This window comes from Pecten maximus, chromosome 16 (genome assembly GCF_902652985.1).
Source record: "Pecten maximus chromosome 16, xPecMax1.1, whole genome shotgun sequence".
In the NCBI taxonomy this organism is placed as follows: domain Eukaryota; kingdom Metazoa; phylum Mollusca; class Bivalvia; order Pectinida; family Pectinidae; genus Pecten; species Pecten maximus.
Window position 1 is genome coordinate 24,104,364 of NC_047030.1, and position 16,294 is coordinate 24,120,657.

At 41.9% G+C, this 16,294-nt stretch overlaps 1 protein-coding gene across 2 annotated transcripts in view; it reads right to left on the reverse strand.

Moving 5' to 3' along the window:
- Positions 1-16,294, reverse strand: part of LOC117344554 — a 158,022-nt gene that overhangs the window by 81,666 nt on the left and 60,062 nt on the right. The window contains exon 1 of one of the 2 annotated variants that reach the window (XM_033907332.1): positions 664-1,355. The exons of the other annotated variant lie outside the window; for it this stretch is intronic. Within the exon in view, the coding sequence (XP_033763223.1) occupies positions 664-753 (90 nt within the window). The 5' untranslated portion in view covers positions 754-1,355. Of the gene's footprint in view, positions 1-663; positions 1,356-16,294 lie in introns of those variants that run through there. 2 annotated transcript variants of the gene reach the window in all.

Here is a 16,294-nt window from a genome sequence, read left to right on the forward strand (position 1 = left end):
ACTGGTCCGACGGATGGTGACGTATACACACTGGTCCGACGGATGGTGACGTACATACACACTGGTCCGACGGATGGTGACGTACATACACACTGGTCCGACGGGTGACGACATACATACACACTGGTCCGACGGATCGTGACGTACATTTGTACATACACACTGGTCCGATGGATAGTGACGTACATACACACTGGTCCGACGGATGGTGACGTACATACACACTGGTCCGACTAAGCAGAAAGGTCAGACGTTGGGTCGGTTGATTGACGTGTAGTCGACTCCGTAGTTTGTTATAGCAGTACACGACTAACACGTGCTGTTGTTTACACAGTTATATACACAACAGTGCGTACACATAAGTAATTCTAAAACAACTTACATGTATCCATGTAAAACATTACCACCAGTGTACATCGGCTTACGTTTCTAACCTACAATGCTCAGTAAAGCTTTCGTCTACATATACAATTATAGAAATCTGAACTATCGTTACATTTCAATAAATGTATGAATGCCAATAGCTTTCAGACAAAAATATGGAGACGAAATATCAAATTATGTTGGTATTACGAAGAAACGCCCCACAGAATAAACTTCCGGATACAGTGTTATACAAAAGAGACCATTCACACAATGCATCGGGGTACATTTTGTACTTACCAGATCTGAGAAGATAAGCATTACGCACAATGTCGCAATCATCTTAGATGATAATATTTGTGATCGAAGAAACACGTCACGTCTCGCCATTAAAACTCCACAACGCTCATCCGAAATGTGAGAAATCAAAACGTTTTTGTATTTCCGGCACAAATCACATCCAAACTCGTAGTGCCTTTTAAACAGCACGTCTAAAACAATCCTGCTCGATTTGTACTGTCCAATGGTAATAAAGTACAGACGAGTGATGGACACCTGTGCTTACTCAGTAATCGTTTGCGTCCTGTATTGTTTCTGTCAATACTGTCTTACAGCTGCAGATGAGACAGGTTTGTTTCATTAAATCGAACACCGTAATTCCTCTGTCAATACCACGTTACAGAACGGTGTAGAGTTTCAGGCCAACCTGAGAAATATTTTTTCTCAATCACAATCCCACTGGTGTCGAATTGAGGTTTGGTTTCAGAAATCCGTGATCGGAAGTAAATTACGCATACATCAGTTTAAAGAGTTTGTTTGGGAAGCACCTATGTCTACCAGGCATACAGGTGTATAGGTCTGAGGCCCCTGGCTGGAGTGTCAAGTACATGTCGGTCCATTGTCATATCAACTTCTGGTTCGACCATAATCTCCGGCTCTAAGCCCGCTCTTTATCGTCCAACTAGCACGTCCTCAAACTGATCGATAATGATTGCAAGGCTGTTGCTAAATGTCCCGGGGAGGCGATAATGTTACCTAACGAACAAGGGAGATAATCCCAGGGTCGGACCACGGCAATAACAAAGAAATCGGGAAAAAGAACTAGTACTCTCGACTGTATTCCCGGAAACCTTACAGATTTATAATATTGTGTTGTAGCCGGGTAATTTCGGTCGGTTTTTTTATCCGCTATAGTGTGTGCAAACACCACACAGAAAATCTAATCATATCTGTCGATGAAATCGCGATTGAACTGTCTGTCATTATGTGTGAGAAGATGTCAGTTTCGTCCATGCGCCTGTTCGCGCCACCGTTCAGCTGCTGTAACCAGGCATCGACAGCGAGGCTATAGCTGACGGTTGTAGCCTATGTACACAGTGCACGAGCTGTAGGTATTCTCTCACATGGTCGATAATGAAGATATTTCAAATGAATTATTAAGAAATGGCAGCTTCGTTGTACACCTTTATAACACAATTAGCTGTATTGGTATTATTGTATAGTTTGCTCACTGAACCAAATCGGTAGAATATCGCAGTTCCGTATTTGTGTTCGACCATGCATAGAGGTGACAGCAGACAATGGGGCTATATTTACACTCGAACGTTTACTGATATACTCATGACATAATCAGCTGTTTACGTCGGATATAGGATATGTAGACATAACTGTAACAAATTCCACTGACAAAACTAATCTCACTTCGAGATATTGAGGACAAAAATCAATCGAATTCATATACATACATGTAATATCAAATTATGAATCATCTTAATAGTTTGCCTGCCCCCTTTTTTGTTTTTGGGGTTTTTTGTTTTGTTTTGCTTTTGTTTTGTTTTTGTTTTTGTTTTAGTTTGACATATTTCCCGGTTGTTAAAGTTGGCCACATTACACAGGTTTGACTATCATATATATATCAATGGATATTACTGACAGATCAAGACATAACATCTTATACGTGTATTTGTGAACCGCTTTGAGGCAGTTATAGTGCTGTGATATAGCGGTATATAACATTCCAAATTAATTATCAATCATTATTATGTATGTGACCTATTGAACCCTGCTCTAGAGTGACCAACTTACAAATGAACCAAAACCAATCTAAAACAAGGATAATTCAATATTAGTCTCCCTAACAACCACTGGCCCGAGGCAAGTTTGTCCAATCACAGATATACGCGTGCCCATCTACAAACAGTACACTACTAAACATTGCACCTCTCAGATTTATAAGAGTTTGTCGCAGAGTTTTGCCTGAAGACGCTTTTTTCCAATATGGCGACCTTTAATTGTCTCTGGATAAAATTTCAAATGGACGACAAACTCATTCGTTCTTCCCGGGGCAGTTATCGCCACTACCGGACACAAAATCTCATAATCAAAATCACGTGACCTCCCATCTAAAGTGGAATTGTCATACTTTTAAGACTTCCCCTGGGGGTCCGATCTGTGTAATTTGCTGGCTATGTCGGTTTGTTTAAGTTCACTATAAAGTCAGGCGTCTCTTTTATATCACGTTTAATGGCGGCCGGCTACACCGCTTGGTACATAAACGCCGTCTTCGTACACGAAGTATCTCTTAAAACAGGTTTATGTTAAGCTCAGTTACCCCACAATAATTTCTGTTAATGCGTTTATTTCTCGTTAAAAGAAAATTTCGTTTTTATCTTAAATTTCTGTTGTTTTTCGTTCGATAGGCTAATACCGGCCACGGGCAAGAAATATAATACTGAATTACTTCTACCGATCTGTCATTGGCGGAGCTTTGTCACGTGATACTAATTTCAGCTGCTGGAAAACAGTCCTCATGTATCTTAATACAAACATCCGTTATGCGACATTTTGTAGGAGAATGGGCGACGCGAATTCTTTAATTAAACAACGTTGACAAGAGAAATTACATCCCGAGCACATCATTAATCTTCACCAATAGCTCAAGGGATTCTGAACGACACAAGGTGTATCACTTACTGATGGGGACTGTCCGTATTCTATCTTCTCTCATCTTTTATGCTACCATCCTGTTTTCACATATGGTGATGGCACGTGTGTTTTAAATATATTTTACTCAAGCAGAAATACTGAAAATAACATTTTTGTTTCTCAGAGAACGAAGTCAGATCGTCTACAATAACTATCCGCTTGAGCGATAGCGCCCCTCCCAACACCCCACCCCCACCCCCTCCCCGAAAAAAAAAGAAAAGAAAAATCCCCAACACAAACAAATGAGGATAAATCGGTACGCGGATATCCATTAATTTCATTATTTGGAATATTTTCCTTGTGCTTTTTTTCCAGACAGGTTATCAACATTGTATCGACCCGACAACGTTGCAGTGTACATGTAGTTTTAGGCCGAGTCCTGATGATGACGATAATTAATCGATAATCCTTATTGGTCAATAATGATAACTGATCGATACTGACAACTGATCGATAGTGAAAATTGATCGATACTGATAACTGATCGATAATGATAATTGATCGATAGTGATAACTGATCGATAATGATAATTGATCGATAGTGATAACTGATCGATAATGATAATTTATCGATCGGATGACAATCAGCAATTAGAACACCTTAAATAAAAAATCGACATCTACGTGCATTGATAGGACAAAAAAACTGAGGTTTTGGAATTGTAACTGACACACTCACTAACCATGGTGAATGTTGAATAACGACAATATGACGCGAATATATCAATACTATAATAATATTTTAGTATTATATCAATAATACAGTAGTATATCAATATTGTAATGACATATCAATAATATAATAATATATCAATAATCAATAATGTAGATGTGTACGTTATAGGACAGGCTAATTATCAAAAATGTAGATTTGTCCATTATAGCACGAGTTTATTATCGATAATGCAGGTTTGTGTGTTATAGGACAGGCTAATTATCAGTTATGTAGATGTTTATATTATAGGACGGGGTAATTATCAATAATGTAGATTTGTGCATTATGAGATGTCGCGGCCACTGTGTGATAAGTTTCATTATCGATATCTATAGCAATCATTCTTACAACATTCTAAATCTAAATTACGCGCCAGTACGTAATACCCTGCTACACAGGTAAATGACAGGGCGGTTAATGTTTACCTGTAAACCTGTATATCTGGGCGAGCTATGATTGTCAATGTTTACGGGCTGAAGTACACGTGTGTAGCTCTATATTTATCCGTAATTAATTATGGTCGCGGATAATGACATGAATTATTCATAAATCATTAATCTATCGATACTAGTATATTGATTACTTCTCAGGTAACACTACCTTTCTGTAAGGTACAGGTGTGGTGTGTAAATCATGCTAGCATCCCGTACTTTCCTGACATTGTACATGTATATTTCTATAAATGTTACTCCAATAAATAAATGAATTTATACATTAATAATAAAAATGAATAAATAAATATTTGTAAATAAATGAATACATAAATAAGTAAATAAAGCAAGAGATCCCAGAGGGATCTTGGCGCCCACCATTGAATGATCTTTATAGGTTCCATGTCAGATTGATCTTTTCTCTACTTTTCCCTTCCTCTAAGCCTTACTAATCTGTGTAAATTCAGAAACAGCCCTCTAGTACTTTTCAAACAAGGGAAACCTATATATAAAATTTAAGATTTAGCGATAATGGCTGTCTGTCGGCCATGTTGTTTTCGGATTGGTCCCAAAATGCAACACCAGGGACCAAGGGGAACCTACATATGAAGTTTGAGAACGATCCCTTCATTACTTTCTGAGAAATAGCGATAACAAACTTCAATTGTCAAAATCCAAGATGGCTGCCTGTCGGCCATGTTATTTTCCGTTTGGTCTCAAAATGCAATATGCATAACTAGGCACCAAGGGGAACCTATATATGAAATTTGAGAAAGATCTCTTCAGTACATTCTGAGAAATAGCGATAACAAACTTCAATTGTCAAAATCCAAGATGGCTGCCTGTCGGCCATGTTGTTTTCCGATTGGTCTCAAAATGCAATATGCATAACTTGGTACCAAGGGGAACCTACATATGAAATTTGAGAAAGATCCCTTCAGTACTTTCTGCGAAATAGCAATAACAAACTTCAATTGTCAAAATCCAAGATGGCTGCCTGGCGGCCATGTTGTTTTCCGATTGGTCCCAAAATGCAACACCAGGGACCAAGGGGAACCTACATATGAAGTTTGAGAACGATCCCTTCATTACTTTCTGAGAAATAGCGATAACAAACTTCAATTGTCAAAATCCAAGATGGCTGCCTGTCGGCCATGTTATTTTCCGTTTGGTCTCAAAATGCAATATGTATAACTAGGCACCAAGGGGAACCTATATATGAAATTTGAGAAAGATCTCTTCAGTACATTCTGAGAAATAGCGATAACAAACTTCAATTGTCAAAATCCAAGATGGCTGCCTGTCGGCCATGTTGTTTTCCGATTGGTCTCAAAATGCAATATGCATAACTTGGTACCAAGGGGAACCTACATATGAAATTTTAGAAAGATCCCTTCAGTACTTTCTGCGAAATAGCAATAACAAACTTCAATTGTCAAAATCCAAGATGGCTGCCTGTCGGCCATGTTGTTTTCCGATTGGTCCCAAAATGCAATATGCATAACTAGGCACCAAGGGGATGCTACATATGAAATGTGAGAAAGATCTCGTCAGTGCATTCTGAGAAATAGCGATAACAAACTTCAATTGTCAAAATCCAAGATGGCTGCCTGTCGGCCATGTTGTTTTTTTGATTGGTCTCAAAATGCAATATGCATAACTTGGTACCAAGGGGAACCTACATATGAAATTTGAGAAAGATCCCTTCAGTTCTTTCTGAGAAATAGCAATAACAAACTTCAATTGTCAAAATCCAAGATGGCTGCCTGTCGGCCATGTTGTTTTGCGATTGGTCTCAAAATGCGATATGCATAACTAGGCACCAAGGGGAACCTACATATGAAATTTGAGAAAGATCCCTTCAGTACTTTCTGAGAAATAGCGATAACAAACTTCAATTGTCAAAATCCAAGATGGCTGCCTGTCGGCCATGTTGTTTTCAGATTGGTCTCAAAATGCAATATGCATAACTAGGCACCAAGGGGAACCTACATCTGAAATTTGAGAAAGATCCCTTCAGTACTTTCTGAGAAATAGCGATAACAAACTTAAATTGTCAAAATCCAAGATGGCTGCCTGTCGGCCATGTTGTTTTCCGATAGGTCTCAAAATGCGATAAGCATAACTAGGTACCAAGGGGAACCTACATATGAAATTTGAGAAAGATCCCATCAGCACTTTCTGAGAAATAGCGATAACAAGAATTGTTTACGGACGGACGGACGGAGGGACGGACGGACGGACGGAGGGAGGGACGGACCACGGACCACGGACCACGGACGCAGGGCGATTTGAATAGCCCACCATCTGATGATGGTAGGCTAAAAATAAATAGAAAAAATAACAAACAAATAGATAGATAAAACAAATAAATATAAATATATTAAAAAAAGATGAATAAACAAATAAACAAATAAACAAATAAATAAATAGATAAATAAAAAAATAATTAAATAAATAAACCAAGCGTTTTGAAAAGGAAACGTACAATGCAAACATGTTCTGGTAATCGATATTGCACGGGAAGCGAAATCACAATCGGAATCAGGAGCATTTTAACACCCGGACACAAGGGCGCTGTTTACAGTTGAACATTCCATATCATTGTTCGGGCTATAAAAAAACAACCGCTATTATAGGAAATTCACTCAAAGTGAGGACAATAATTAAAGAATCCGGATAAAGTCGGATCATAATACCGTTACTGGAGACCAATTTCACGTGGAGTAATTCCGAAAGGTTTCTGGGGGATTAAAACTGTCAGATCATCAGCTTGGAGTAATCAACATCAGATACTATATCATCATCCAGAGGGATTCCGAATGTGTGATGCTATCGGATACTCTCGCTTAAGAGGTCGGGGACTAACACTTGGCCATAGGGTTCTGATAACATACATGTAGATCAATATGAAGTCTTAACTTTTTCCTGGTATAGACAAGAACTACTATGCAATAGGTCACGTGCGATGATGTAGCACTGTCGTTCATAGCAGACAAATCATTTCAGCAAAATGTGTTAATTAAAATCAGACTTACACAATAACAATGTGCGTTATAAGCCCATGAGTCAATCTGTTACATCTTGAATTACAGTTACCTTTCAATAGATTTTAGCTTAGTTATTCTTCGTTATAATAATCTCCAATTAGAGAAATTCTCGGGACAAAGACAGCGGTCACGTGATCAAATGGTGTTAAAAGTCTCACAACACACATTGCATCATCTATTGACTGTAATGTGAGGATACAAAGCCAATGTAAATATTGATTACCATAAATGTAGTTTGGGCAGTATTTCGTCGCAGAATCTGGCTTTTTGTTTTAATACATGTATTTAGACGGTATTTTGTCTCAATATCGGACATAGTTTTACCACATACATGTATGTAGTTTTGGCAGTACTTAGTTGAAGAATCAGGACTTGTTTTTACAATATATATGTACTTATTTTGGGCAATATGCCGAATCGGGCCTAATTTCACCGCATATATTGTTTGGGCAGTATTTGGTAGCAAAATAGGGCCTATTCGATCATACTTGTATTTTGGGCAGTTTTATCTTTGTATCTTAATTTGGCGGTATTCTAACGCCGAGATCGCTGATGATATTTACAGCCTTGCCCGGAGCGTATTAGGAGAATTATTCAATTCAGCATGGTGTCATAAATTATGTTTGTTCAGATTAGATTTAGCTAATAACGCGTCCAGTTAATCAGCCTAACTGTTGTAAACCGGTAAGTGATTTCAGCATCAGTAGCAGCCGGCGTCATTGCCAGATTTGGTGTTATACGCAGATGTCCCGAAATATTGTTAAAATACAGCCGCTGTAGTATCAGATATCTATACAATGTTGTTTAGTGAACTATGTATAATGCTTCGAGACTTTTCCGTTTTAGAATAATTCGAGGGCATTAAAATTCGCGCGAAACCAGAAAATTTCGGAGTAAGCTAGTGAACACGCCATTATAATTATCTATACATATATTAAACTCATTATTTGTAATAAAAGGTATAGATATAAGCAAGGTACATGTATTTAATTTCGCGGTACATTTGATGACCGGGAACATAGCGAAATTAAATCCCCACGAAGAGCATTGCGCTACAAGTAAGTGTAGGTGTTTGTTTTCTGCAATATCATTTTATAACAGTTACAGGCAGCTTGCAATAATTTTATCGAGAGAAACAAATTCATATCAATGTACAATGATGTACAAGATTTTTGAGAAGATATTTCAACCGAACACGTTCTCAATATGTCCCCAAAAACTGAGTTGGTATTCGAGTTGCACTTTCTGTGCTGTCCTCCAAGGGGACACAACTTGAAGCCGAGCTTAAAAGTGGGGTCACACACAGATAACCGTTTCCAACATAGTACCAGTAGAGGAACAAGTATTTCAATTTCTGTGTAAGGTCAAAGGTCACGACGCCCGAACAGAGCAATGTATCGTCCTATAGTGTAAGTTTTGACCCGAAGACCATCTCAAGACGAGGTCTACAGTCATGCATAGCTTCAATCCTCATATCCGCTTATCTAATATTGTCTTGGTAACTGTGTCCATACAATATTATAACCGTCCTAATGTAAGGTCAGAGGTCATGACACCTTCACGGGAGGCCAATACGTCACTGCACCGCTTACCCGTCTGACGACAGGAAGTCTCGGCACCGCAGATCACGTCTAAAAAAAACTTCTGAATAAAGGCCCATACCTGGCGCACCTGTACATAACTTTCCAATAGCAGAAGACAGGTATCTATTCAATGTATATTTGTCTTACGTTAAGTGACACGGGTGTGTCTATTTCTCACCCATGAAGAGATAAAGTAAAATATGCACATACATTTACATACTTTAATCCTGTTTACTTTCAAATCACGGCGTCAGAATGCCACTCAACCCCTTAAGAGTAATTTAAGAGAACCAATCTCGAATTTAAAGGTTAGTTATTTCTTTGTCTCTGTTCGAAAGCCACAAAACAACCAATATATTTCCACTCGTCTAAAAGTTCAGACGGAACAATGTGAACGACAGTTGAATGCACTAAAGCGCGGATTTATTGCGGAAATCCATCCACAACAAAGACGTTATCTACCTAGTAAAGATCACGTTAAGACAGGTCATGTACGTTAAGGGCGAGAATTTATCACGTTCACACGTCGCCGATTGTGTTGAGCCAGGATGCGCGTGCGATATTAATGTCTGGTACAATTACTGCGGGATAGCTGACCCGAGGAGCCATCGATCGGTTTTCTCTAGTGGTACTGTAGGTAAAGTGCACCGGTACATACATTATATAGTACAGCGGAGTAATCGCCAGTCTCTAGTCATCTGGACCAATAATGGCGTACATTATTTCAAACCACAGTAAAGACTAACAAGAGAGGACCAAATTAAAACCGTAACTCTAACTCAAGATCGACGAAGCAAGGGTGAACCCGGAAAATATATGAAAAGATATATTCACAAGGAGACAATGTAAATCTAATTTAATGCAGCCAGGAGTTCCGGAAGGGTCATCGTCTCATAGACGATACTAGTCATGTGAATCTAAGTCAAATATATGAAATATAACGCCCTCAAAACAAGAGCCGAGGTAGTGAGTCAGTATCGATAGATATGTTTACCGTCAGAACACGCCAAACTTCATGTTAACGTTAGTACACGCCGAACTTCAAATTAACCGTAATTTTAAATAATTTTTTATACATATTTTTATGAATTGGAAATAAAACATATTGAAATACACAGAATATCTAACATGGATTCGAAGGAAACGTAAGTTAATGTTAGTTCAGTTATCGGGAGGGGTCAACTGATCAATTTTTTTTAGATATACTAGGCTGAGAACTTTCGTCAACATTTTACTCATCAAAAATTCTAAGAATCGGCCTGGCCCTACACAGACTGGTCAATAATTGGCTATCGCATACAGGTTGTCAGTGTGGTCCAAACGTTAACCGATATGTACAGAAAATATGCTGGTTTGGAAATTGAAATTGGACAAATTGTTTTGGTAGCCGACTAATTGGAAGTCTGGTGGATAAAATGCAATTCGGAATGTCTGGAGGAAATGTCCAGGGAAACCCGGAAAATGTGTGATGTCCGAAGATACGTTCGGTCTACACTGTAGGCAAAATGACCCGATGGTATGAACCCCCCGTCGATCAAGTACAGTGTACTCTTATATGTACATATATATGCAATTCTTAATATGTTCTTGAAGGTTTTAATATCTATTAATGAAAAGGTAGGTTTTTTACATTAGTGACAGTGGTAACTGTTTATACAGGGGAGACGAGATTTCAACTCACGGCTGTTTTTCTTCTTTGGTCGATGCTACGAAAAAGATGTTTGCTAAACAGGTCAAATAAACACAGACAAAAAAAAACCCAAAAAACACGAAAAAACTAAATTGAAAATAGTAGGTGGTTTGTATCTTAAACCATGTTCAATCTCAGGCAAAAACTACGTTATCATCAAAGACGCTTCGCCTCCATCAAAACGAAGTATATCTGTACAAATACTCTGATTCATATCAGCACGCATATCTAAAAGTGTAACATATCTTTGGATATTTATCGGTTAATTAGGTGACATTTACTGGCCCCAAGCCTTTGAACTCACAAGAAGTAACCCATATTAGACTACCATATTCTTCAGAAACTCTTTTACTCCGAACGAACACGTGGGCACGAGATCCGAAATGCCGCGGCTATTTAGTTTGACACTGAACGCAACATGGACGAGGGGAAGGTAGCGATCATCTGACGGAAACTCGAACCCGGGTCCTCCTAACTGTTGACGAAAACCGTTACAAACCGAGCCATCTATCCCAGCGTGACCAACACAATTCGCTACATGTAAAACTAGGTTCGCTACATACAAACCAGGGGTAGAACGCTGTGACATTATATGTATTCTGTTCATATTAGGCTAAATCTATATTCACAAGATTGTATATCTTTGCCTTCCATAAACTGATCTCGTTCGTTTCTGTTTAAGTTGATGGTTCGACGAAGGCGAATACCGCAATTTTTTCCAATATATACCGGGTTGGGGACGATATGCATTGCCCATTATTCCAAGATGATGATGGATTGTTTCAGCCCGATTCACGCTTGCGTGATGTCATCAGCGGTGTCGGATCGGAAGGGAATTACTAGCGAGCCCAAAGCAATGAGTTCTGTAGACATGTCATCAGTACTCAATTAGGTCCGATATTTGGACGATCTCGGGACACGGCGAGGCATTTCTTATCTGTTTGTCTCTAGATTACTTTGGGATGTTACCTTCATGCAGCCTTCCGATGTGACGATTACAATATTGTACATCTATTTATATTTCAGGCCATGCGTTTTCTGGTTAATGTGAGCACAAGCAAACCTGACCAGTTCTTTTACTTGACTACAGTACCTGTTTGACCATCGTTACAGTACACACTGTCCCCTCATTACCCACCTCAGACATCATTACAGTACACACTGCCCCCTCATCACCCTCCTCAGACATCGCTAAAGTACACACTGCCCCCTCATTACCCACCTCAGACATCGCTACAGTACACACTGCCCCCTCATCACCCTCCTCAGACATCATTACAGTACACACTGCCCCCTCATCACTCTCCTCAGACATCGTTACAGTACACACTGCCCCCTCATCACCCTCCTCAGACATCGTTACAGTACACACTGCCCCCTCATTACCCTCCTCAGACATCATTACAGTACACACTGCCCCCTCATTACCCTCCTCAGACATCATTACAATACACACTGCCCCCTCATCCCCCTCCTCAGACATCATTACAATACACACTGCCCTCTCATCACCCTCCTCAGACATCGTTACAGTACACACTGCCCCCTCATCACCCTCCTCAAACATCATTACAGTACACACTGCCCCCTCATCCCCCTCCTCAGACATCATTACAGTACACACTGCCCCCTCATCACCCTCCTCAGACATCATTACAATACACACTGCCCCCTCATCCCCCTCCTCAGACATCATTACAGTACACACTGCCCCCTCATCCCCCTCCTCAGACATCTTTACAGTACACACTGCCCCCTCATTACCCTCCTCAGACATCATTACAGTACACACTGCCCCCTCATCACCCTCCTCAGACATCGTTACAGTACACACTGCCCCCTCATTACCCTCCTCAGACATCATTACAGTACACACTGCCCCCTCATCACTCTCCTCAGACATCGTTACAGTACACACTGCCCCCTCATCCCCCTCCTCAGACATCGTTACAGTACACACTGCCCCCTCATCACTCTCCTCAGACATCGTTACAGTACACACTGCCCCCTCATCACTCTCCTCAGACATCATTACAGTACACACTGCCCCCTCATTACCCTCCTCAGACATCATTACAGTACACACTGCCCCCTCATCCCCCTCCTCAGACATCGTTACAGTACACACTGCCCCCTCATCACTCTCTCAGACATAATAACAGTACACACTGCCCCCTCATCACCCTCCTCAGACATAATACTCATCACCCTCCTCAGACATCGCTACAGTACACACTGCCCCCTCATCACCCTCCTCAGACATCGCTACAGTACACACTGCCCCCTCATCATTCTCTTCAGACATCATTACAGTACACACTGCCCCCTCATTACCCTCCTCAGACATCATTATAGTACACACTGTCCCCCTCATCACCCTCCTCAGACATCATTACAGTACACACTGCCCCCTCATTACCCTCCTCAGACATCATTACAGTACACACTGCCCCCTCATTACCCTACACAGACATCATTACAGTACACACTGCCCCCTCATTACCCTCCTCAGACATCATTATAGTACACACTGTCCCCTCATCACCCTCATCAGACATCATTACAGTACACACTGTCCCCTCATTACCCTCCTCAGACATAGTTACAGTACACACTGCCCCCTCATCACCCTCCTCAGGCATCTACAGTACACACTGCTCCCTAATTACCCTCCTCAGACATCATTACAGTACACACTGCCCCCTCATCACCCTCCTCAGGCATCTACAGTACACACTGCTCCCTAATTACCCTCCTCAGACATCATTACAGTACACACTGCTCCCTAATTACCCTCCTCAGACATCATTACAGTACACACTGCCCCCTCATCACCCTCCTCAGGCATCTACAGTACACACTGCTCCCTAATTACCCTCCTCAGACATCATTACAGTACACACTGCTCCCTAATTACCCTCCTCAGACATCATTACAGTACACACTGCCCCCTCATCACCCTCCTCAGGCATCTACAGTACACACTGCTCCCTCATTACTCTCCTCAGACATCATTACAGTACACACTGCTCCCTCATTACTCTCCTCAGACATCATTACAGTACACACTGCCCCCTCATCACCCTCCTCAGACATCATTACAGTACACACTGCTCCCTCATCACCCTCCTCAGACATCATTACAGTACACACTGCTCCCTCATTACTCTCCTCAGACATCATTACAGTACACACTGCTCCCTCATCACCCTCCTCAGACATCATTACAGTACACACTGCTCCCTCATTACCCTCCTCAGACATCATTACATTACACACTGCCCCCTCATCACCCTCCTCAGACATCATTACAGTACACACTGCTCCCTCATCACCCTCCTCAGACATCATTACAGTACACACTGCCCACTCATCACTCTCCTCAAACATCATTACAGTACACATTGCCCCCTCATCACCCTCCTCAGACATCGTTACAGTACACACTGCCCCCTCATCACCCTCATCAGACATCATTACAGTACACACTGCCCCCTCATCACCCTCCTCAGACATCATTACAGTACACACTGCCCCCTCATCACCCTCCTCAGACATCATTACAGTACACACTGCCCCCTCAGTACCCTCCTCAGACATCATTACATTACACACTGCCCCCTCATCACCCTCCTCAGACATCATTACAGTACACACTGCCCCCTCATCACCCTCCTCAGACATCATTACAGTACACACTGCCCCCTCATCACTCTCCTCAGACATCGTTACAGTACACACTGCCCCCTCATTACCCTCCTCAGACATCATTACAGTACACACTGCCCCTCATCACTCTCCTCAGACATCGTTACAGTACACACTGCCCCCTCATCACTCTCCTCAGACATCGTTACAGTACACACTGCCCCCTCATCACTCTCCTCAGACATCGTTACAGTACACACTGCCCCCTCATCACTCTCCTCAGACATCATTACAGTACACACTGCCCCCTCATTACCCTCCTCAGACATCATTACAGTACACACTGCCCCCTCATCCCCCTCCTCAGACATCGTTACAGTACACACTGCCCCCTCATCACTCTCTCAGACATAATAACAGTACACACTGCCCCCTCATCACCCTCCTCAGACATAATACTCATCACCCTCCTCAGACATCGCTACAGTACACACTGCCCCCTCATCACCCTCCTCAGACATCGCTACAGTACACACTGCCCCCTCATCACCCTCCTCAGACATCGCTATAGTACACACTGCCCCCTCATCACCCTCCTCAGACATCGTTACAGTACACTGCCCCCTCATCACTCTCTCAGACATAATAACAGTACACACTGCCCCCTCATTACCCTCCTCAGACATCATTACAGTACACACTGCCCCCTCATCATTCTCTTCAGACATCATTACAGTACACACTGCCCCCTCATTACCCTCCTCAGACATCATTATAGTACACACTGTCCCCTCATCACCCTCCTCAGACATCATTACAGTACACACTGTCCCCTCATTACCCTCCTCAGACATCATTACAGTACACACTGCCCCCTCATTACCCTACACAGACATCATTACAGTACACACTGCCCCCTCATTACCCTCCTCAGACATCATTATAGTACACACTGTCCCCTCATCACCCTCATCAGACATCATTACAGTACACACTGTCCCCTCATTACCCTCCTCAGACATAGTTACAGTACACACTGCCCCCTCATCACCCTCCTCAGGCATCTACAGTACACACTGCTCCCTAATTACCCTCCTCAGACATCATTACAGTACACACTGCCCCCTCATCACCCTCCTCAGGCATCTACAGTACACACTGCTCCCTAATTACCCTCCTCAGACATCATTACAGTACACACTGCTCCCTAATTACCCTCCTCAGACATCATTACAGTACACACTGCTCCCTCATCACCCTCCTCAGACATCATTACAGTACACACTGCTCCCTAATTACCCTCCTCAGACATCATTACAGTACACACTGCTCCCTCATCACCCTCCTCAGACATCATTACAGTACACACTGCTCCCTAATTACCCTCCTCAGACATCATTACAGTACACACTGCTCCCTAATTACCCTCCTCAGACATCATTACAGTACACACTGCCCCCTCATCACCCTCCTCAGGCATCTACAGTACACACTGCTCCCTCATTACTCTCCTCAGACATCATTACAGTACACACTGCTCCCTCATTACCCTCCTCAGACATCATTACAGTACACACTGCTCCCTCATCACCCTCCTCAGACATCATTACAGTACACACTGCCCACTCATCACTCTCCTCAAACATCATTACAGTACACATTGCCCCCTCATCACCCTCCTCAGACATCGTTACAGTACACACTGCCCCCTCATCACCCTCCTCAGACATCATTACAGTACACACTGCCCCCTCATCACCCTCCTCAGACATCATTACAGTACACACTGCCCCCTTATCACCCTCCTCAGACATCATTACAGTACACAC